The sequence below is a fragment of the Nothobranchius furzeri genome, chromosome 4 (assembly GCF_043380555.1).
Source record: "Nothobranchius furzeri strain GRZ-AD chromosome 4, NfurGRZ-RIMD1, whole genome shotgun sequence".
NCBI classification, from domain to species: Eukaryota; Metazoa; Chordata; class Actinopteri; order Cyprinodontiformes; family Nothobranchiidae; genus Nothobranchius; species Nothobranchius furzeri.
The window spans coordinates 62,188,948-62,213,076 of record NC_091744.1 but is presented as its reverse complement, the minus strand read 5'-3'; the positions used below and the strand labels follow the sequence as shown (position 1 = coordinate 62,213,076).

The 24,129-nt window shown below is 41.9% G+C and overlaps 1 protein-coding gene across 2 annotated transcripts in view; it reads right to left on the bottom strand.

Moving 5' to 3' along the window:
* LOC107388594 (A-type voltage-gated potassium channel KCND2) overlaps window positions 1-22,628 on the bottom strand; it is a 66,347-nt gene extending 43,719 nt beyond the window's left edge. For both annotated transcript variants that reach the window (XM_054732895.2, XM_054732896.2), the window contains exons 1-2: window positions 22,489-22,628; window positions 21,098-22,279 (exon numbers count right to left, since the gene is read on the bottom strand). In XM_054732895.2, the coding sequence (XP_054588870.1) occupies window positions 21,098-22,209 (1,112 nt within the window). In that variant the 5' untranslated portion in view covers window positions 22,210-22,279; window positions 22,489-22,628. The remainder of the gene's footprint in view (window positions 1-21,097; window positions 22,280-22,488) is intronic.
* Between the last annotated feature and the right edge of the window lie 1,501 nt (window positions 22,629-24,129).

Genomic DNA, 24,129 nt, shown 5'->3' with positions numbered 1-24,129 from the left:
TAAAACCATCATCGCCATTTCCCTTTGGGAAGATTTATTGCTCAGTTCTTGACACAGTGAAGTGTTGATTTACCACTGCAGTAATTTTGTAAAAAGATACTTTGTGGTAATTTAATGGAGTCTTGCTCTAACAAGAGACTGAAAATGTAACAGCAACAAGGGCAAAAAAAAAAAAAAAAAAAAGAATAGAAATAAAATAGCACGTTGGCTAATTTGTTGTTAAAATGTGTTTTAGTACAGCAACTAGTTGTTGTGTTAATGAGCTTCAAAATTCATTCATAATATTACCATTTAGAATATGTGCATTGGGATGAATTTGACGTGAAATAATGGCTTCATATGATCACCACTTACAATGTCATCAATCTGTACGAGACAGTTAAAGAGGAGAGAGTAGAGTCTGTGGGGACGTCACACCTCTGTGTGAAGAACGAGTTTAAGGTGAAAACAAGACTTATGTAGCCCAGAGCAGATGCCCTGTTTAGTTTCAGGTTTGACCAAATGGCCTACATTAGGTGATATATTTGGCTATTTTTAGAAGCTGGGCCAGGCAGGAAACAGCTGCCATGTGTCAGGGTGACAAGTTGAAATCCCTCATCTCAGCAGGACCTCCCTGCCCGGCAGATCGGAGGAAGCGCTTTATACCTAAACTGAAATGGGACACAGCCTCTTATCATTCACACCACATCCTGGAAACTAATGGAGTACGGAGCCCGTGGCCAAAGACTCGACAATGAAACTGGGTTAACCGTGGCTCATATGGGCTGACAAATTCAAAACCCCAAAACTATGGAGTTCATAAGGTGCCGCATTAATTTTTTACAGGAAAAATAGGTGGATTTTCTTCAAGTGGGGCCGAGCAAGAGATTAAGTTTACAAAAGGGCTGACTCGATATTTATGGCTTTGCCTCGAGTCAGCTCATGTTCAGGTAACGGTTGTAAACAAAGTTTTAGTTAATGAGCTGGCATATCGCTCTCTGTGAAATTAATGACAAGCTGTGCATTATGTTTGCCTTCACAGCATGAAAATTTATATTGATTCCAGCGCTCTGAAAACATACAAGACAGCAATTAGCTGACCGTCACACAGTAAACTCCTTTCTGCAGCTGATGTTCGATCACTCCGGAGATGAAGCTTCGGAGGGAAGCGAGTGGCATCCGTCTCTAAATTCTTCTGTTTCCTCTTTGTTCACACAGCTGACTGATGATTGCTGTTAGCTAAAACCTCTAAATCTCTGCTGATCACAGATGTTGCTGTGTTGGCTGAGGGGTATTTTTGATAAAGAGGCAAATGTCAGGGGAAGTGATATTCACACCAAAAAAAAGCTGGCAGCTTTTCAAGGGATTGTTTGCTACACTGTCCCACACTCCTGAGAGACACGAGTCGTGCAAACAGCACACTGCAAAAACGCTTTTCCTAGTAATCCAACTATAATCTAATGAAACCGGCAAAGAAATGAACCTGAAATGAAAGCAAATGTTTTTATTTTACCAGTGAGTTCATAACTAAACATAACAAATTTAACGTGTAAGAAAGTGTTATTTTACTAATTATTGGAGTCTATGCCGATGGACTGAAGCTGAAGTTATATTGCAGCATCCAGGGTGGACATTTCAGGATGGTTACAGACACTCAAACGATTTCCAGAGACGTTTAAAAGATGCTAAAATCCAGCTACATTTGGCATCAAGGTGTTTAAAAATAAATGTCTGTATTTAACAAAGATTGGGATAAACTACCACAGCACAAGGACGTGAAATAAAATGCATTATTAGAGGTGTTGAAGCACTTTTTACACTCTACTGAGCTACATGGTGCTGCTGATACCGTGTAGTAACCAGATCCCAGTCGATGCAGTGGCATATGTGCATTAATAGGAAAGATTTGGGAGTTGTGCGTACTGTAATTTGATTTGTTTAAGGTTCTGAAACATTAAATCAAAGGGACTCAACTGCACTAAATGAATCCTAATCCAGATACGTAGAAAAAATAAAAATAATCCAGAATTCCAGAAATTGAACAGATGAGCTGACAGCTAGTCTGAGCACAACCAAAACCAGAGTGTGACCACTCATGCAGCTTTATTACAGCACCATTAATATTAGATTATCTCGCTATCTCCAACAAATGCCTTTGCATATTTACAAACACAAATATCAACATCAGAGTCCAAATGTCTAATACATTCAGGATTCATGCCCTGTAGGAATATCTCATTTAATAAATATGTATCTTTGACAGTAAAGTTTAAATATTCTTCTATGAAGTCCATAAATCATACGTCTCCAACCTGAGACTGTTCAGATGGCTAATAAAATAACTATACACGACCTTTAAATACATCTAAACGTCCCCCAAATAATCAGTTTAAACATGTGGTTCATTGCAGTGGTCTCTAGTAGGAATAAATGCCTTATAAGTCCTATTCTGGGGAAACAAAGCTCCGGTTTCAGGAACTAGGAGAACTTCAGATGGTAAGTTTTGGCGTCTTATTTCCTGATATTTGGACATCTTGCCTCAGATTGGGTAACAGCAATGCAACTTTACTGCTGACTCATTTGCTCTGTCAGAGGCTAATGCAGGAGATCGGTATAGGAGACTATTTTATGTTCAGTCTGCATAAAAAACTCAGAGAGACTGATTATAATCAGAAATAAAAACAATTAAAAACGTTTTTTTCTGTGGACCACACCTTTAACTAAAGTTTCAAAGAGTGCCTGTTTCGTGTTTCTATGATGCGTTTAATTTTCAGATTTTTGACTCGTGATTCGTTTAACTTACCTCCACATAGCAGCATCAACACCTCACTACTGTGAGTGTAGAAGGTGGCTGGATTCGTGATCGTCCTGTTTTTCTAAGAGATAATAAGCGTGATATTTTCTCTTTCTTGTTATCTAAGGATATGTGGGTTGGGCTGCTTTAGTGATTTCTGTAAGCTGCAGCAACAACCTAAAGGCAGGGATTAAATTGTGTTATTGTGAGCCTTGGTTATCACACTTTCATGTTTTATTTTGTTTGTTTTAATAATGTGTGATTTAACCCTTTAATGTTCACAGTCTAACCCCTCTAAAACAGTTATTTTTTTCTGTTTTGCTTCTTTGATTTACTTGAGGAAATGAGGTTGTCAAATAGGTGAAAATAATCTAAAATGAGGACAAATATTTTTAAGGTCATAATGTAAGATAATAAAATACATTTGAATCTATTCCATCCGTCCGTCTATCTGCCCATCCATCCATTTTTCTCTGTTTATCCAGCTTTGGGTCTAGGGGCAGCAACCTAATTAAGGAGGCTCAGACGTCCCTCTCCCTGGCCACTTGGGCAGTAGTCCCTCCATCATATCCCATAGACCTCCTCCCAGCTGGACATGCCCGGAAAACCTCCCCAACAGGGCCCTAAACTGGCTCCTCTCGTAGTGGAGGAGTAGCAGATCTTTTCTGAGCTCCTCCAAGATGACCCAAGCTTCTCACCCTATCTCTGAAGGAGAGCCCAGAAACCGTGTGGAGAAAACTAACTTCGGCCGCGTGTATCAGCAATCTAATTTTTTTCGTTCACTACCCAAAACTCGTGACCACAAATGAGGGTTGGAACGTAGATCGACCGGTAAATTGAGGGCTTTGCCTTGATAGGCCGGTACAACACCCGCATTGCTGTAGACGCAGAACCAATCCACTCATTAAACTCAAAAAATAAAGCTTAAACTCCTCCACTTGAAGCAAGACCTCGTCCCTGACCCGAAGAAGGTGTGCTACCCTTTTCTGATTCAAGACCATGGTCTCGTATTGAGAGGAGCTGATTCTCATCCCAGCTGATTTAAACTAGGAAGAACTGAAAATCTGATGAAGCCAACAGAACCACATCATCTGCAAAGGGCAGGGACCGTATCCTTAGACCACCAAAACAGACCTCCGTCACACCTTGGCTGTACTTAGAAATCCTTTACACAAATGTTATGAACAGAATTGAGACAAACTCTCACTGAAATAAGCCTGACTTACTTCCAGCAATGTGGACCAACCTCTGGCACCAATCACACAGGGACCGAACAACCTGTACCAAGGGGCCTGGTTCACACACAGATTCACATGCTGGTGGTTATGAGCTACATTGTAGCCACAGCCTCCCTGGGGCACGCTGATAGAAGTGAGGCTGCTGTTCACTGATGCCACCGGTCCTTCTGATCCCCATAAGCAGGCGAAGCACGTGAGGTGTCTTGCCCAAAGACACAATGACTGCAACGGATAGGACAGGGTGGGCAATTAACTCTTCTGCCACCATTGCTGCACATGGCTGAATGCCTTCTCCAAGTCAACAAAACACCTGTAGACTGATTAAACTCCAACGCACCCTCCAGGACCCTCCCGGTCCAGTGTTCCATGACCAGAACGAAAATCACATCGCTCCTCCTCCTCCTTCTGAATCCCTGAATAGGGGGCCTCAGGAGTGCGATCCCTTGTAGTTGGAACACACCCCGTGGTCCTGGATGGTGGACCAGAATCTCCTCAAAGCCATATTGAATTATTTCTCCTTGAACTCACCAAACTCCTCCCACACCTGGGTGTGTGGGTCCATAACCACACACCCAAGGCAGATTCGACTTGTTCTGCAAGTATCCATCAGCTGCCTCTGAAGTCACACGGATCAAAAATCTACTCCTATATCCTTTTTGTTAAAAATAACATATGTTTATATTTTTATTCAAATTAGCAATTAGTTTTAGAGGGAGGGGTGTCATTTACGTTCAGTGCATGCATCTTCAATATACAGGTGCTGGCCAGTAAATTAGAATATCATCAAAAGGTTGAAAATATTTCAGTAATTCCATTCAAAACGTGAAACTTGTACATTATATTCATGCAATGCACACAGACCAATGTATTTCCAATGTTCATTACATGTAAATTTGATATTCATAAGTGACAACTAATGAAAACTCCAAATTTGGTATCTCAAAAAATTAGAATATTCTGAAAAGGCTGAATATAGAAGACACCTGCTGCCACTCTAATCAGCTGATTTACTCAAAACACCTGCAAAGGCCTTTAAAAGGTCCCTCAGTCTTGTTTTGAAGGCACCACAATCATGGGGAAGACTTCTGACTTAACAGCTGTCCAAAAGACAATCATTGACACCTTGCACAAGGAGGGCAAGACACAAAAGGTGATTGCTAAAGAAGCTGGCTGTTCGCAGAGCTCTGTGTCCAAGCACATTAACAGACAGGCGAAGGGACGGAAAAAATGTGGTAGAAAAAAGTGTACAAGCTCTAGGGATAACCGCACCCTGCAGAGAATTGTGACGACAAACCCATTCAAAAATGTGGGGGAGATCCACAAAGAGTGGACTGCAGCTGGAGTCAGCGCTTCAAGAACCACCACGAGGAGACTCATGAAAGACATGGGATTCAGGTGTCGCATTCCGTGTGTCAAGCCACTCTTTAACAAGAAACAGCGCAAGAAGCGTCTCGCCTGGGCCAAGGACAAAAAGGACTGGACTGATGCTGAGTGGTCCAAAGTTATGTTTTCTGATGAAAGCAAGTTCTGCATTTCCTTTGGAAATCAAGGACCCAGAGTCTGGAGGAAGAGCGGAGAAGCACAGAATCCACGTTGCATGAGGTCCAGTGTAAAGTTTCCACCGTCAGTGATGGTGTGGGGTGCCATGTCATCTGCCGGTGTTGGCCCACTCTGTTTCCTGAGGTCCAGGGTCAATGCAGCCGTCTACCAGGAAGTTTTAGAGCACTTCATGCTTCCTGCTGCTGACCAACTTTATGGGGATGCAGACTTCACCTTTCAACAGGACTTGGCACCTGCACACAGTGCCAAAACCACCAGCACCTGGTTCAAGGACCATGGTATCCCTGTCCTTGATTGGCCAGCAAACTCGCCTGACCTTAACCCCATAGAAAATCTATGGGGTATTGTGAAGCGGAGGATGCAATACGCTAGACCCAACAATGCAGAGGAGCTGAAGACGACTATCAGAGCAACCTGGGCTCTCATAACACCTGAGCAGTGCCACAGACTGATCGAGTCCATGCCACGCCGCATTACTGCAGTTATTGAGGCAAAAGGAGCCCCGACTAAGTATTGAGTGCTATACATGCACATTCTTTTCATGTTCATTCTTTTCAGTTGGCCAACATTAGAGAAACAAACATTTTTTCATTGGCCTTTAGAATATTCTAATTTTCTGAGATACCAGATTTGATGTTTTCATTGGTTGTCACCTATAAATATCAAAATTAAACGTAATAAACATCGGAAATACATTGGTCTGTGTGCATTGCATGAATATAATGTACAAGTTTCACGTTTTGAATGGAATTACTGAAATATTTTCAACCTTTTGATGATATTCTAATTTACTGGCCAGCACCTGTACAAGGACTAAAATCTCAACAGAATGAATGAAAAGCTAGATCACAGTTAAAGTTTTTTGTCCAATATTGTGTTTTTAAAATGTTCAATATGCAGTAAGAATAACCACGGGGATGGTTTAAAACCAAGCCATAATTTATTCATGAGCATTGGCTTTAAACCTACACCCAAAACATCAAATGTAAATTTTTACACCAGTTTTGTTCCTCTGAAATTTATCAGGTTCTTGGGTTGCAGCATTATAACTCTGAATATGTTTATTTGTGCTCCTAAGCTTCACTTTGAAGTAAGAAAGAGGGTAAGAGGCTGGCACGTCTCTGGAAAATGCAGTTTAAAGATTGTTAGTTCAGAAATATGACATCTGAAAAATAAAAGAACTGCTTCTGCCTCAAAAAGCGCTCATTAAAGACCATCGAGGGGAGAAATGTGATGTTCACAGAGATTAAAAAGTTACAGATTAACATGACAACGAGTTTGAGGTTTATGTGTTGATTAGCTCAAAAGTTAAATAAATACAAGTGCAAGGCCACACGCACCGTGCAAAGCTGCTAATTAGGTTGCTGAGGTTATGTTGAAAATGGGAGCATAAAAGTTTCAGCAAGGGAGTGGTAGTGAGTGTTTTTCTCTGAGGAAACCTTCAGAGGCTGCTACTATAATGAAAGGGTTTGTGAAAGTCGTACAATGGGATACAAAAAGCCCTTCAACACTAAAGTCTTTCAAATATAAAGAGTTACATTGAGGATCGAGTACTCAAAAAACCTATGCTTAAAAGCACTGCGTCTGCATTTGGTCCGTGTCTTACAAATAGATCTGTTTTCAGATGTGGCATCGTTACATTTCATTGTATAACCCAAAAAGTCTGAAGTTTGCTCTAATAATTTTGTTTTTAGCTACAGTTCAGGAAACGCTGGTCTGGTTCAGGAGAGCTATTTTTGTAGAGGTCAGAGAATATTTGTGGCCATTGTTGGGAGAAGAAAACCCCTTGTTCTCCTGTTTAATTGCACTTGCTGTGATAAAAGATGCTTTCATTACAATTGGGAAAACGGACGCAGATGTGAAGGCCAGTAGATTAGTTTAGCAAAGCGCCCAAAAAGTAAAAGCTGTAAAGGTGTTATCTTGTTTGTGTTACATGTAGTTGGGTGAGATTACTACCTAGACTCTACCTGTGGAGCTCCATGATGTCATTCAGACAGAACAGGGTTTTGGACCCTCTTCCTAACAGGTGGATGGTGTGTTTCTTAAAAGGTTCTGATCTGGATGGAAATAAGGGTGAAGTGCCTTGCCCAAGGGCACAATGACTGTGACAGACTGAGTGAGGTGTGAACCTGCAGCCGTGCGGTTATGGGCACCACCATCACCACCAGACAAGAGTCACCTGAGAACTCATGCATAGGAAGGACATACACATTCTCTTCAGAAACCTTTAGAATGGGACAATCTCCTTACATCCAGACTCTTGCTGGTTCACATATTTTGTCATCTGTTTGCGCGTTCTTCTCTTTACAGAAATGTTGCAGTGTATATGATGCATGAAAGAAAACCCGGTTTTGTGCAGGTGAGCAGGCAGGACTTTCAGTCTCCCATCCCCTCAGAGTGGACAGACATTGGTTTCAAAAACACAACATGGCTGCACCTGTAAAATGATCTCATAGCTTCACTAGCAGTAGAAGTAGACGATCGGCCATAAGCATACCCTCCACTGTCTAAACCGAACAATAAGTCGCTGGTGGATCTTCTAAGTATTCAAAAACACGTTTTCACGCCACCTGACTTTTCCATCAGACAGTTGCCCTGGCCTAGCATACCTAACAGCCTGTGCTTCACAGTGTAATGAACCACTGACCGACACGGTCTTCAGTGTAAATAACCACAGACTTTTATGTAAATAACCTTCTAAAGTAAAAGTGCTGGCAGCTTGACGGTTCATAGATTGCTATGAAACTTTTGAGTGTCAGGATCTGCTCCAACCCTCTGACTGTTGGTCTCGTTTACCTCTAATTAGTTGTTTATTGGACTCACCTGACCCTTGTTCTCCTACCCATGTGTTTCTGATTATCCTTGTTTATTTATACCCCCTGTTTTGCACTTGTCCTTTGTCAGATCTTTGTTTTCACCCTGCTATGTTGCTCCTGTTGTATCATATTCATTAAATCCATGTTTTTTATTTTTTTTTACCTGATCTGGCATTTCTGCCTCCTTGTCCAACTCCACCACACATGGGTCCACCACCATCTACACTGCACCGTGACACTGAGGCCCTGTCCACACGTAGCCGGGGATCTGCCAATAACGTAGATATTCTTCTACGTTTTGGCTTGTCATCCACACGAAAACGGAGTTTTTTCACACGAAAACGGATCTTTTTAAAAACTCCGGCCAAAGTGAAGATCTGCGTTTTCTTCGTTTTGGGTGTCTGCGTGTGGACGGACAAAACCGGAGTTTTAAGGTCCACAACGTCACTTTCCGCAACAAAAAAATGCTGACATCACGTGTGCGACCTGTGTTTACACTAGCCGGCATCATGGAAGCCCTCAGAGCTGCGCTCTGTCACTACCCGATCCATCAATTGTCCAAGCGCTTTTTGCTTGTTTGTTTTTGCAAGCGGGATTACTGCTCCTTGCGGAAGACCACAGACGAAGGACGAGGTTAAGAACGGGGGAAGTACTGCCGCCTACAGGTCTGGCATGTCCTTAACAACGTATTTATCCGGGTACGTGTAGACAGAGTTTTTTTTTAAATGTGGTGGTGTGGATGCAAATTTTTGGAGGTGCGGATATTCGTTTTATAAAAAACCCCGGCTACGTGTGGACTAGGCCTGAGACTGTTGTTCGAGAGGACATAAATCTACTGTGGTCAGGCCTGACTGGCTGTTAGCTCAACTCATCACTTAAAACTAATCAGCTCTAAAACCTCTTTTCCACCAAATGTGGAACGAATGCAGTCCGTTTTTTTTTTTTACGGCTTCTCCACAGATCAAAAATCCTTGAGTCCAGTGAGAGCATTCACACTAGCTGAGGTGTGATCCGGATCTGGATGAGGAGCTCCAGACAGTTTTCACATGGAGACTGTTTTTTCTGGATGCTGCAAATTGTCATGAAGTTAAAGAAATTGTGTGAAGCAGACAGGAAGTGGGACATGTTTCAGCAAAGTACAGCTTTCAAGCTAAAACTGGTGTTGCATTATTCTGACTGGGTTTGTTTTTATATTGATAACAGCAATATATGCTCACCTTATTTTTACAGGTTTATGTTTAATCACATTATATAAAACATTTTGATAATGTGGTGCTCTTGTGGGAGCAGATATCTGGAGACGTTCAGCACTACAAGCGTTCGCGTGAATGGCAGTCCACCCAGAAGCCGTACGTTAACCGGACCGCTTCCGGACCACAATCAGTGTGAAACAACCTTGACTGCCTCTCCTGCAGGTGTGATGCTGACTGCTGATGACTCCATGGAACACCACTTCCACAAAAAATAAATAGTTCCTTCTAAACAGCGATCGCTAAGTAAATCCATAATCATGTCTCTGAATAATAATATTAGGTAGTTAGAGCTCTATGGTGAAATCTTTAAATGATGAGTAATTTTAATTTTGAGGCACACTTTTACAGAGTTGAGCTCCTCCTCAGCTCTCAGCTTGTCTCTGCTCATTCTCTCTGATGTTTCTGACTTGTTGCCAGACAACCCAAATAGCTTTGAATGTTTCCAAATGTTTCTAGTTTATTCAGCTTTGTTTAATTATGCAAGCTTTCCAGGAGTTTTTTAGTCTGTCGCAACTGTTCTGAAAAACGTGACATAAGAGTCTCAATACTAAAATTTGTAAGTTTTTATTTACATTTTACTGGAGTCCTAAATAGTTGTGAAATCTTTCATTTTTAAAACAATGTAGTGATATGACAATTTTTTTAATTCAGTTATGCTAGGGTTGCTCGACAATTAAAAATGTTTTATTTTTATCTAAATTGAAGTAATTACAATTTAACAAGCATCCATTGAGTTGGGAACAATATTTACATTGTAAGGAGTCTGGCACTGAATTCCATCCGTTTATTAAAGTAACAGTATGTAGTTTCCTGTCATTAGGGGGCAGTATATGCATACATTTAAGGGTAGTTTTACACAAAATCGCAGTGACTGTCGCTAGTTAAAAAAAACATTACGGTAAACGTTACCTGTGGAGCAGAAAGCATGCGACCTTGGCATGACTCCTCAGACTTAGATGGTCCTTCAGTTAATTCCATCAAGAGAATGCAAAGCTGATTGTAGTTTTCTGTCACTATAGTTTCTGGATCTGCTTTGAGTCCTGCGCCTGCTAATGGCATCATCATCATTATACGGCAATACCACTAGGCCAAAATATCTTGCATCTCTTTTTCGATTCTGTTCTTTCACATATGTTTTGGAAAAAGTTTAGCAGTTTAGTTATTAAATTCATGTTTCTTACTGCTTGAATGTTTTTGAACTGGGTAACGTAACTTCCGTAAGTCGTACGTCCAGCCAATCATCTAGTGTGACCTCATCGACAGGCGCAGGACCCTGAGCCGGCCAGAAGGGAACATGGCGTTAAATATGGTGTTCCCCAAAGATGCTAGACCCACACACTATGTACTTTAGACCTGCTTTTCATGGTTATATGTTACAAAGCCTCCAGTTTTTTTAACGACTGGACATCATTTTATTGATTTTCAACATTTGACTAACCTTAACCCTATTTCTGAGATCAACGGTAAAAATACACATTGCCTCTTTAATTTAAAAAAAAAGATTATTGAATTAATGTTATTGTTTCATTCTAGAATCATTCTAGAACACTGTAAACATACCTGTCAAAGTCTAATTAGGATGAGAAGGAAGTAATTTTACAATACAGACTCAAAATAATAACACACTTGTAATTGACAGTCTCATAAACAAAATAACAACAAACGTGTGTGTGTGTGTGTGTGTGTGTGTGTGTGTGTGTGTGTGTGTGTGTGTGTGTGTGTGTGTGTGTGTGTGTGCAGTTTTTTCTACATAGAAATTGAAAATAAAGGGATGTATACCTTTTTAAGTTGACTTATTTTTCTGTACGTGTGTTTTGCCCTCATTCTGCCACATTTGCTTGCTCCAAATGTTTAAAAACCATACCGAGGTTAGCCTTCACAGCTAAATATGGTAAAATAACGTTAACATTCATGTTATCTCTTGTGCCTATATCATTTTGTAAAAGTAAATAAACTAGTAAAATTAAGTAAAATGACAAACCAAGCAGGAAACTAAACATCAGGAATCATTTTTTGTTCCAAAATCATAAAACTAATTAGGTAAAAACTAAAGTGACACCAATTCAACACCTTCTGTTTTTAACGGTATAATTTCCTCTTATAGAAACAGTCGTTGTTTCTCCACTCAGGTTTAGCTCCTGTTTCTATTAAAGTCACTTTGCACATGTGCAGCAAAGAGTGTTTAAAAACGGTCTGTAATGTTGGTGATTATTAAAATATATTCAGAACTATATTCAGCCCATAAATCACAGCTCACAAGGCACACTGTGTTACACTTGCTCTTTAAATACCAAAACCTTTGTAATAAAAGGTCTGATATAATGAATCCAGGCCCTATACTCTTATACAGTGTCAGATTAAATTCAGAATTGGTGGTGCTGAAGGCCCTGAGTGCATCGAGTGGTCACTTGAATATTTCTTTGATGAGCATGCGCTTATTGATCCTGACACGATAACTCGATTTGAACGCTGATCAGAGTGTAAAGCAGCAGACTGAACATAAAGACAATCCATTTAGAAATACTCTTGCACATTTCAACAAAGTGATGATGAGGCATTATGTGAGTCTGCATACCAATCTCCATGACCAGACAAGCCACTTTCATCTGTATGTAAATGCTGAGTATGTAAATAAGCCGTGCAGCAGTGGAGGAGCTGATAGCTGTTGGGCTTGGATTTATCACTCGCTCACTATTTGATCCACTGATCTCGTGGCATACACTCTGCATCCGATATCTTTTACAACACATCAACTTTGAAGATGGGACACAGTCACATAATAGGCAATACTTCCCCCCTCTTTTTTTTATTCATTCACTCAGGCTGGGTCAGGGCTTTGCAGGCTGTTAGATTGGATGAAAGTGGAGCCAAGCAGAGCAAATGCTTTCTAACAACAATGAAATCGAGGTGATGTGTTTTCTCACGTGTCTCCTCATTCCCTAATGTGGTGATGCTGCATTCATTTGGAGTAACTTTAATCTCGTTCTGGAAAATTCCATTAATCTGCACTGTTGCTCGCAATACAAAGAAGATAAAAACGCTGAGCAGTGGGGAAAAAAAAAATAACATACAGATGCCATATTTTACATTGTCGCACTACAGCACGTTAGGCTGGCCCAAGCGTAGAACATGCTAGTGTGTATCTCCTGCATTATGCAGCACATTCAGGGTAAATTAATGAAAAAGCCTGCGCCCTTCAGCGAGGAATGTGTGCTACTGGTTGTCAAAGAAATCCAATCAAATGGGAAGACAGCCGTTTTGTTCTTGCTGTATAGATTATTTATCAATCTGACTGTACACAGTGATGCACGGCTGCTTTTACAGTCAGTGCACATACACAGCAGCCCCACATCAACCTACCAGCTGGATACTATCTGTTTTTCAGCTCAGTGTTTAGTGACCACAGAAACATTTGAGCTGACAGCATCTGTCACCAAAAGATTTATAGATATGAGCCCGACTTGCAACGCATTAATGTCTTTTCGCCGCAAATTTTAGCTGCAAATGAACATCTTTTAACTTTAAAAATACGCCGTAATAAATCTGTGATAAATGACTGCCCATAAAATGTTAATCAATCATTCAGCTCACGCCCCCATAACACCTCTTTAAATCTCTGCTTGCTAATGTGAAGCCGCCTCAGCTAACGAAGTGGAAGGAGGAACTGCAGACGGGGTTGGTATCTTTTCAGCTTAGCTGAAAAACAGCTGATCTTTTCTTCTACCAGATTTTGCCTTCAACGAGGATCACAATCCCCACCACAGGACAGTTTGCCCATTTTCGCCCCTCGCTCTTGTTCTACCATTTCACAGTCATTTGCATAGGCAAAAAGAAGCCTGTACATGGAGAACATTTCAGTGCCTGGCTCCTCTCATTAAGTCACCTGTCACTTCAGGACCATTATACCAGCTTTGCATTAGCATTCCCTCTCCTCCCCAGTGAAGCACCTGTGGTTGAAGGGAGAGCGGGTGGCGAGGGGGGACAGCATCAGCCAACAGGCGAATGGCAGCCTACACATCTCGCATTAGCCACTTGTGTTTTACTCCGTAGTTCGTCGAGCTGCTCGTAATGGATTACTGATTTTCATAATGTGCACAATACACACAATGCCAAGTGGTGTAATGTATTCCTCTGAACATGAAAATTACGCCCATTGCACTACATAATCAAACACACCAAATGTTCACACTGGCTGTCGTGCTCCACAGAAAGAGAGAGGGAGGAAAAAAAGAGTGAAAATTCTCTGCTTTGCCTGCCAGGGGCATCGTAACTTATCCAATCACACGAGAACTAAATCAAGAATGCATTTGTTATCTCTCGGGTACAGAAACAGTATAAGGCCCTCCAGATTGTTCCTGTACATTTCAATTACTTTTGACACGGAGCGAAGCGTTTGGACTTCAAACAGCTTCCGCATTTGCACGGAACCATGAAGTTAGTGCTTTGCATTGTGTGCATTGATTGCCACGGGGCTGAGGTGTCAACACTGGCGAGCGTGATAATGGTGATACTTGTGGTGCTTTATGGGCCCTACAGTGACCCTTGTGTGTGTTAACCTTGCTTCCACTGTCTTATAAATCCATTCCTGAAAGGTTTATGGGGCTCACTTGTCAGGCTCTTCCAGCTGGATTTGGTGGGTGGAGCTGCACCACAGATAGGTTAGTGATAAATTCGGCGTCTGATGCGTGACTACAGCATGCAGCCGTGTAGTGTTGCACCAATACGCAGCTGCAGTCGTTACGCACTCAGTAGCTATCATAAAACCAGTTGTTCCTGGCTACATGTCACACTGTAAAAACGGTATGCAAATGCAAATTCATGATGACGTTGAAACATTATTCCACAGCATTGTTGTAAAACCATTCATTTTAATGTGGTCTTCGAGGTAAAAGAGCCTCTTGAGGAATGGCATCATTTAAGATATTACAATAAAATATTTATACTATTAAGCAATTAGCGTGGATGGACAGAAGTTGTGGGACCTAGAAATTGTTTAGATAACAACTATTAAGATGCCATGGTATACAGTCTCCTAATGGAATAATGCCTATAACAGAGCTAGTAGTTTAGCTTAGAAGTTCAAGCCTTGCTTTTGTAAAAAAAAAAATTGTATTTTTTAACAATGTTGGCTAGATTGAGTCCACTTTAATCCAATATGTATTTTTAATCTCAGACTATGTCATTGGGGACTGGCAAATGTCCTCTGGGCAGACATGCAAATGGCCTGTATTTGATTTAGCACCTTCTAGAGTCCTTAGCGACGTAATACCACAAAGGTTTGGTGCCATAGTTTGATGTACACTCAGAAAGAGATACAGCACTGTTTTAAAAAGCACACCTATTTTTGTTAAATTCACATTTGATCTCCACTGCCAAATGTGGCTTCACTGATAGTCTGCAGCTGCTAGCTGGTTGGATTTTGTGAGTGCTCTGACTTTCCCTCACAGTCCAAAGCAATGCACGTTGGTTTAAGTACTACTTTAGCCACAGATATTACTATTAGCTTTCTCATTTTCTCTCTGGTTTTAGTGTTATATCTGATGACCTGTGCAAAATGTTGTCTCTCAGTCAAAGGCAGCTGAAGTAGGCCCAACAACCCTTAGTACAATTAACATTAATAGTACCGTATTTTCTGGACTATAAGCCGCTACTTTTTTCCCACGCTTTGAACCATGCGGCTTATAATGAGGTGCAGCTTTACTGAAGATTTTCCTTCACCTGCAGGGGGCGCTTTAGCAGAAAGTGAAACAGGTGGAAGTCAAAAGTGGAAATCGAAGAAAGTGCTCATTTTAATTTAGCACATGCAAGCAGCCGGCACGACGAAGAATTTTTTTTTCAAATCCATACCTCCTCATCATGGTAACTACACGTATGAGTTCATTTGATGCCGCATTTAAGTTGAAGGCCATCGATCTGGCAGTAAAGGAGGGAAACAGTGCTGCCGCACGTGAGCTTGACATGAATGAATCCATGGTTCGGCGCTGGAGACAGCAGCGGGAAGAACTCATTCAAGCCAGCTTCACCCGGGATGATGACAGCAACACGGACAGCGGCACTGACATCGCCACAGAAAAGGTATGTGACGAAGCTCTCCTGAGGCTGTTCAACTCCGACACTGAAGAAGACTTTAATGGCTTTAGTGCGCAAGAGGAAGATGAGAGCGAATGACTGCTTCTGGTAGGCAAGTGTTTTATTTACTAACCAGGCATGTTTTGTGTGCAGTTTTTATTTTCTAATCATCCAGGGCTTATTAATGCCATTTCAGCGCTGTTCTTTTCTTCTAAACAAGCAAATTACCGGTAATAACGTGTCAGTTCTGTTTTTATTTTATAACCATCCAGAAATATGAACTCTATCAGTGCTGTTTTCTTTTCTAAACTTGCAGGCACGTTCACCCGTGTTTAAAATTAGTTTTGTTGAATTAAAACAACAACGAAAAACCTCCGTGTAGCGTCTTTCTGTCTAATTATCTTATGTTATGGCCGTACATGCGCTGTGCACCGGAGACCTGCATGTGGCTGCTGCGCCGCGGCTTGTATTTGAGTGTGGCGTGTGTGTAGAAAACCTTTTTTTTTTTGTTGGTGCGGCTTATATTGAGGTGCGCTCTATAGTCCAGAAATTACGGTAGTTAAGTTGTTGTAGTAGTGAAACAGTAGCAATGTGTAATAGTGAAGAATTTACTGAAATAGACTTGAAAATTATAGACAAATGTTTAGAGAACAACTCAAGTTCTGGTTCTTAATGCCATCAGTGTTCTTAGATTTGTGAAACAATGACCTCCATTTACATCGCTCATAGCTTGACAGAATGTATGGGTTCTTGAGGATTGACTTGCCTCTCAGTAAGATAAAAGATCAACTTTACTCATATTTTGAATACATATGCAGTGGTTTCTAGTAGGAATGAATGCCTTGTAAATTGTTGTCTGGGGTATAAAAAGTTCTGGATGTCCTTTGGTCAGCCCGAGAGGACACTAGTTTCAGACGGCAGAATTTTGAGTCTTATTTGCTGATATTTGGACATCTCGCCCCTGATTTGCAAACAGCAACGTTACTCTACCGCTGACTCTATTTGCTCTGCAACGTTGATGTTTGATCTCAACAAGTAACACAAGTCTGGAGGAGTTTTGCTGTGTGGTGGAGTTGCTAATGCTAATGCTAGCTTCTTCTAACTGAAATGTTTTCTGCTGTTTCCTGGATGCCAAACCAACAACAGACTTCCCCATCTTGAGTCAAGATGAGTGAGTCCATGAATGTTAAGTGACAGTGTGACGTTGATCTGTCAGGCTTTTGAATCCTAGAGTTTCAACATCTATTTTCTATCAAAAGCTAATGTAGGACACTATTTTCTTTTTCAGCCTGCATGAAATGGTGTGACTGATCATTTAAAAAAATAATAAGTAAAATTAGTTTTCTCAGTGAACTTGCTCTTTAGGATGTTCCCACTTGATGGACCCCAAGCTACACCCATCTAGGTGCATCCTGCAACTTTGAGCTGAGTGACGTTTAGACATCCACCAATCATAATCACTCTTACTCAGAAGCAGACCATGAGAGATTGTTGTGTTCCTGATTTCATTCGCTATCTGATGCGTCAATCAACAACAAACTGCACAGCAATTGGTTCAAGCTGCACACATGAGAATACAGGGTGGCATTTTTGACTAATCAGCCAATATTTGAAGATTTTGCCCCAGTAAGGGTGGTAACCCTTCCTTTGTTGGATTAGGTAAGATGTTGATCAAAAGTTTGAAGCTAATATGAAGACGCTGAGACGTTATGGTGGGAAAAATATGCATCTGGAGGAAATGTTGAAAGTTTTCAGTGGTACATTATGCTGAATTGCTGATTTAAAAACTTGTTGTGGAAAAATTATTTTAGGGTACTTTTACTGGGTTCTTGTGGATATAAAAGGACGGTTTTTATTGAGAAGTTTATATTCTAGTAATGTTTGGAGGCTTTAAACTGTGAGTTAGACATTATTTTGGACTTGGTTTGACACAAGTGTTTATTGTCTCTATTATGCCTATATCCTTCAGTGGCAAATCTATAGAATCACAAGAATCATAACCTTCTTACCCTGCATATTATGTGTATGTACATAGAAGGGTTAGGGTTACAAACCCTGCAACAAAAGAAGTACATAATGTCCCATCTGCGAGACAAATTCACAGGCTAAAAATAATATTGCTCAACAAAAACAATCGCCCAACATTAGTAGCAATTGTCTTGTGTTTATAAATTTAAGTTATTGACATTTATTGAAAGAAAGGGTTTTTTTCTTTAAAAAAATAGTCCTTCAATTCAAAAGCTATGTCAGAAAGTATTCCTAAAATGTTCTTCTCATAGTTTAGCTGATGTCAGTCACTAAACATTACAGTGATTTTTTTTTTACAGTGCAAGCAGCTGTGAGTAAAATAAGGGCTGGGAATAGGTGGTGTGTGTGTGTGTGTGTGTGTGTGTGCGGGCGCGTGTGTGTGTGTGGTTGAAACGAGTATATTCTCGTCAGAAGCAGAGGCTCCTCATGTCTATCAACAGTCATGTTTGTGTGGTTGCAGAGGAACAACTATGTCACTGTTCCAGAATAAACCCTGTCCTCCCAGTCCTCATCCCTTGTGGGTTGCGCTTGACTTCCACCGTTTTCACAGCTGCTCTCAGCAGTGCACTCCATTACACCTTAAATCACTTAAAAGATCTGAAGTACCAAAAACTCCCTCTGCAGCTAATTCACCCTGACTGTGCGGATCATCTGGAGAAAATAAGAGTGTGAAAACATCTGATTCAATCCTATGTTATCTTTAAATTAGAATCTATTTACGTCTTAAATAGCCACTATTAAACCAACTCACATAATGATGCTTTAGCACAGTTTTCAGAGATGCTGCAGAGCAAAACACCACGCAGATAAAAATAAAGATCTCTCATTCACCACCCAGTCAACCACTTCTTGAAAATGTACGCAGATCCGCTCCGACTGAGGCAGATTCCTCTTTGTTGGGTATCCAAAAGCAGCCACAGAGATTAGGCTCGATAAATGAGGAGGGATAAGTGGGACTTGTCCTGTGTTTGGTGGCACAGAGCAGAAGACACACAGAGGCATGACACGCAGCTGCACAGAGCTATTGATTCTCCACCAGTCTCCAGGCACCCTTCCCCTTCATTCAGGCTGCCTGCCAAGTGCCTCAGAACAGGAGCCCCTGCTCTCCCAATGTCTGCACGTCTGCTTAAGCACAATCAATGGGCCATCAGCAGGGGAGAATGCCTGTCTTTACTTACACAGGGTGTGAGTATGGTAAATTGAAAATATATGTTAGAAGAAAGGCATCATGATTCCACGGAGGCATAAAAGCATCATTGACTATCAGAATAAAATCAAATGCTTTGCCTTGAAGTGCAGGTTTTGGCCATTAGCTGCCCTGTTGGTTTTTGGGGAAGCTTATTTATGTCTGAATGAAAAGACTGATTCATTCGTATCCTTATAAATAACTATTTATCGGATGCAGATCAATTTTTCTTCATGCTGGGCTCTGAAACAAACCATTACTCCCGATCAGGTGAGCTGTCGAAGGATACAGTAGGAGAGGGGTACAAATATATTTTCCAGACAATGATGAGCATGATTCAGCTCTACAGGTAGTCATGAGATACGCTTTTCTAAAAGCAGACCTTGGGACGATGATGGATCATGAGAAAGGGACAATTTTGCTCCTGGGTGATCAGCATTCAGCTGCTCCACCGGTGGTCCACTATGCAGCATTCTGCACCACTGGAAGACTTGAGTTCATGTTGCAGATCTGTCAGCCAGCTGTCACAGCTCACAATGAAGAGACAGAGATGTCCCCATTACCAAGGACATCTCAGTTTCGTTCTCGCACACAAAACATCTTTTTCAAATCCATCTCGAGCAACACAAAAGGCGGTCTCAGATTCTTAATCCAGCAATAGCTTTGCAATAAATAAATAAATAAATAAGATAAATAGTGTAGCTTCTCACACAACTCTCACATCACATCTTCAAATCTAAATTGGAAGCATGTCCACACACTTGAGGTGGCAGCTTCAAATCGTGCATATAACTAATTACATGCTCACTGGTCATTTGCAGGGTGGGTTTGACTGGTGTTAAGTGAGCGGGGTGGGGGGTGGGGGTGTATGTGCCATTAAGAGAACAGAACATCCACTACCTCAATGTCACAATAAGAGCAGATCGAGAGAAAGCTGATGTGAACACCTTTTAATAACAGCAGAGATTGTTATAATAAAAACTACTACGCCGCCTGCAGAGCTGAGGGAGCCGAGCTGCGTCAATGCAGCTGGGGCTGACAAAAATAAGAAAGGATGTTGTTTGTTTAGCAAAGATCAGTTAAACCAAAAAAAAAAGGTTACAACAGAAAGAAATTCTAATTCACAGCATTTCGCTTCACAAATCTCACATCCTGTTCTTATCCTGCACACACCTGCAGAAAAAAACTACGAAAATATGCTCACTAACATCCACTGGCAATTTGTTTTGCATGTTTGATTTCTGATGTGGAGACTTTGAAATGAAGCCATTATGTTGAAAAGAACTCATTTGTGTGTCATCATCAGTGTGAGGAGTATGGGGAGGAGGCAGAGGAGGAGGAGGGGGGGGGGGGCTGCAGATTTACAGTTGCGGCAGTGAGGAGTCAACCTTAGAAATGTGAAGCAATTCAAGTAAAACCAATTCAAATAGAAATGTTCTTAGAGTTAAAAGTTTTCATTCTCGTAGAAAACCAAAGTGTCCTGGGATCTGTCCTGGAGCAAATAATGGTGATACAGCCTAATAATAATAATAATAATAATAATAATAGACACACTGAGCAGGAGAATAAGTGAGTGTGTTCATCAGTAAGAATGAATGTGATGTAACTGTTTTATGCTTCATCAGCACACAGAGCAGCTGATCATAAAATTAACAGTCAAATATTTACAGTACCTCTGAAGGGAGAGTGAGCTGAGGATGAATGAGCTGCAGAGGGGTGGGGGTGGGTGGGGGGGGAGCTGTGTGAGAGAGAGTTGCGCCTTTTTTTGGCTGCATTTGCGGCACGCGCTTTTGGCCATTTATGAGATTGTAACAAGAGACATTTTATTTATTTATTTATTTTTACTGGTAGACCTTGGACGGTTCGATGTGTTAAACTTTCCAACCAGCCTACAAAAGACCCTTGAAAACGTTCATGGACGTAGATAGACCTTCAATATCATAAGAGGTGCAGGCTCATTGATGCGCTACGAAGCTTCTGCTGCTCCCTGATTGGCTGAGAGCTGCTAGAGGCCGTTAAAAACCCAATCAATGCACACCTGTGGCAGTAATCAGTAGGGGGAAAACAATTTGTGCAAATGATCATAATTAAATTAAATCGTCATCAAACACACATGTGAGGAGGTGACTTTTAGCTTTAGAGGGGATATTTAGGAGCTGGTGAGGCCACCTTACCCCAGTGTTGTCATGGTGACGATGGTGTACCAGAACGCAGCAGGGATGCTGGTAAACTTGGTGGCTGTGGAGCCTTTCTCTGCATAAAACATGACCGTGGCGAAGATGATGATGGCCATTGTGAGGGAGAAGAGGAGGAAGCCCAGCTCGGACGCACAGCTCTTCAAAGTGTAGCCCAGAATGCGCAGTCCCGCGGAGTGCCGGGAGAACTTGAAAATCCGAAAAACCCGGAAGACTCTGAGCGTGACGAAAGCCCCGCTCACCTGGTCATTGTCGGTCATCACCAGGCCGATGTAGTAGGGCATGATTGCGACCACGTCGATGACGCTCATCACGCTCTTCATGAACTTGCAGCGGCTCGGCGCTGCGATCAACCGAAGCAGATACTCGACCGTGAAGATCATGACGCACGCCGTGTCCAAACAAAAGAAAGCCAGCGCGTAACGAACCCCACAGGACACTTCTTTCGACCTGTTGGGCAAAGTCCCGCACGGAACCGTCTCCACCACGTTGGCCATCACCGAGATGGCTATGAAGAATCCTGTCACATAGTAGAAGACAAGCGCCAAGGTGCTGGTGTGGGGGTTTTCAAAAGCCCGCCACAGGTACTCCCGGAACGTCAGATTCACCGGCGTGACGTCATTGTTCATGTCCATCTCCTCGTCATCCTGAAGCCTCTCCGCATTCTCGCGCCTCCGGTCCTTGTACTCCTCATAGCAGCAGTCCCCAATGATCTCGGGGATGATGCCGAAGAACGCGAGCTCCTCGTCGTACGCGGAGATGCACTCCTGGCGTGGGTAGTGCAGCTTCCCCGTGCGGTAGAAATTCAGGATGTGCCTGAAGATGTCGGGGTCACGGTCGAAAAAGTACTCGTTCGTCTCCTCGTGGAAAAAAAAGTCCCTCTCAGTGCTGCCGAGCAAAGTGTCCGGGTAGCGCTCCAAAGTGGTCCGCCACGTTTGAAACTTGGTCCCGCTCACGTTGAGGATGATGAGTCCGTCCTGGGCTTTCCTCTTGTCTTGGGGAGGGATGGGCATCGGGGTGCTGGCCACGGGCATCCATCCTATGGCCGCCGCTCGGGCGAAGGGAAGCCATGCCGCTACACCTGCTGCCATGCTGACCTGTAGTGTTGAATACGGCCCTTCTCCGCGTTTCACAGTGCTACGGCTCCGAGATCAATGACATCTGCAGGAGGAGAAACACACTGATCATTAGGAGCTTCTCATTTTATCACAATGTGCTTTTAAACAGAAACCCACCAATTGCGCATAGCTCTCACTCGAGCCTTTTCCAATCTCCGCGCAGTTACCGTTCAGTTAAAGAAGACTACTTTGCAGCAGCATTTTAATTTGATTAAAATAATCAACATTTTTTCATTGGAAAAAAAGACCCACCTTAAAGAATGCTGCTCATTAAACTGCATCCACGGTGAGTTTAGTGTAATCCCCGGAGCAGATCACCAGCCATCTATTACTCACTGCAGCCAGACGTTAAGAAAGAAGAAGAAGAAAAAAAACACGGCGTTGAAACGATGCATCAACAAGTTAAACAATTCAAACGGTGGACTCTGAGCAGAGAGCGGTCAGGTGTCCGTGCGTAATCCCTTCCTGCCTCTCCTCCTCATGTGCAACGGTTGTATTCCCCCCCACCCCTTTCCCCCTTTTTCTCTCCTCTCTCGTTGCAGCTACTCCTCAATAAACTCCTGTTCCTTTCGTCGACTGCAAGACCACCCTTTCCCCCTCCTCCCCTCTCCTCCCTCACCAGCAGCTCCGACAGTGGAGAGATGAGAGAAAATCGCATGCAGAGAGAGAGAGAGAGAGAGAGAGAGAGAGAGAGAGAGAGAGAGAGAGAGAGAGAGAGAGAGAGAGAGAGAGAGAGAGAGAGAGAGAGAGAGAGAGAGAGAGAGAGAAGTGGTCCTATCTGCACCCAGAAATTCCCCTGCTGCCTCGCTGTGTGGGGAACTATTCAATGCGTAACCACGGTCTCAAGTAGGCGGTAGCTCCTAAAAATAAATAAATAAATAAACGCTCAAGTTGACGCTCGTGTTTCCCGCATGGCTCACCACCAGCTGCAGACATGACACATTTTGCATACAATCTAAGCAGTGAATCGCGTTTTTGTAGAAGATTTGGGTTGAAACTGGTTTATACAGACACATTTGGTCAAAGCAGAGGGAAAACATTTGCCTCCTTACAGATTTGGCTGTTTTTGTTGCTTCTAGTCAAATGTAAGGGTTTCCAATCAACAAGCACTTTTCAGTATCAGACTAATATCACTCAATGAAGTTCTAAATACAGGAATAGTTGATTGATCTATTGATCCTTTTTTATTTTTTATTTTTACTTTTAAAAGTATTTTCCAAAATAATCAATGAAACGTAGGTGCAGGTCAAAGACAGCTGTGACTTCTGGGAAGCAAAGAGCGTGGACTGCTTCAGGACCATGGACAGCTCCAGATCTCTCAACACTGAGTCTGTTTCTGGTGAAATCTGAACAAATTCTAGCAAAACATTTCAAACCAATTTCACTCAGAATCGTTCATCTAAGCAAGGTTTGTCACATTTCAGTGTTTTCACATCAACAAACAAATTAAAATGTGTGTATTTATTTAAATGCTAAAAGCAAAAATGGGGATTTCATTCAAGAAAAAAGGCACCCAAACCAATCGACCTCTGAAGTTTATGACAGGTTGGAGCATCCTAGGAGGCAACAACTGCAATCAAGCATTTGTGTTAATGAGTCTCTAACATCACCATGAGGATTGTTATCCTACTTGTCTTTACAATGTTGTTTTAATTGGAGGGTTTTCATACAGAAAGTCAACAGCTGGATTTTCTCCTTCAGGATTTTCAGGTGAAGAAAATAATTGATGCTTCCATGAAAGTGGGCACTAAAACAGTCCCAGACCCTCACACTTCCTCCACCATGAGGTTATTTTCCTGTAGTGTTAGTTTCCTACCAGATTTAAAGGGACAAACATCTTTCAACAATTTACACTTTCATAAATATGAGATGTTCCTTTGTGTTTTTTTGGGT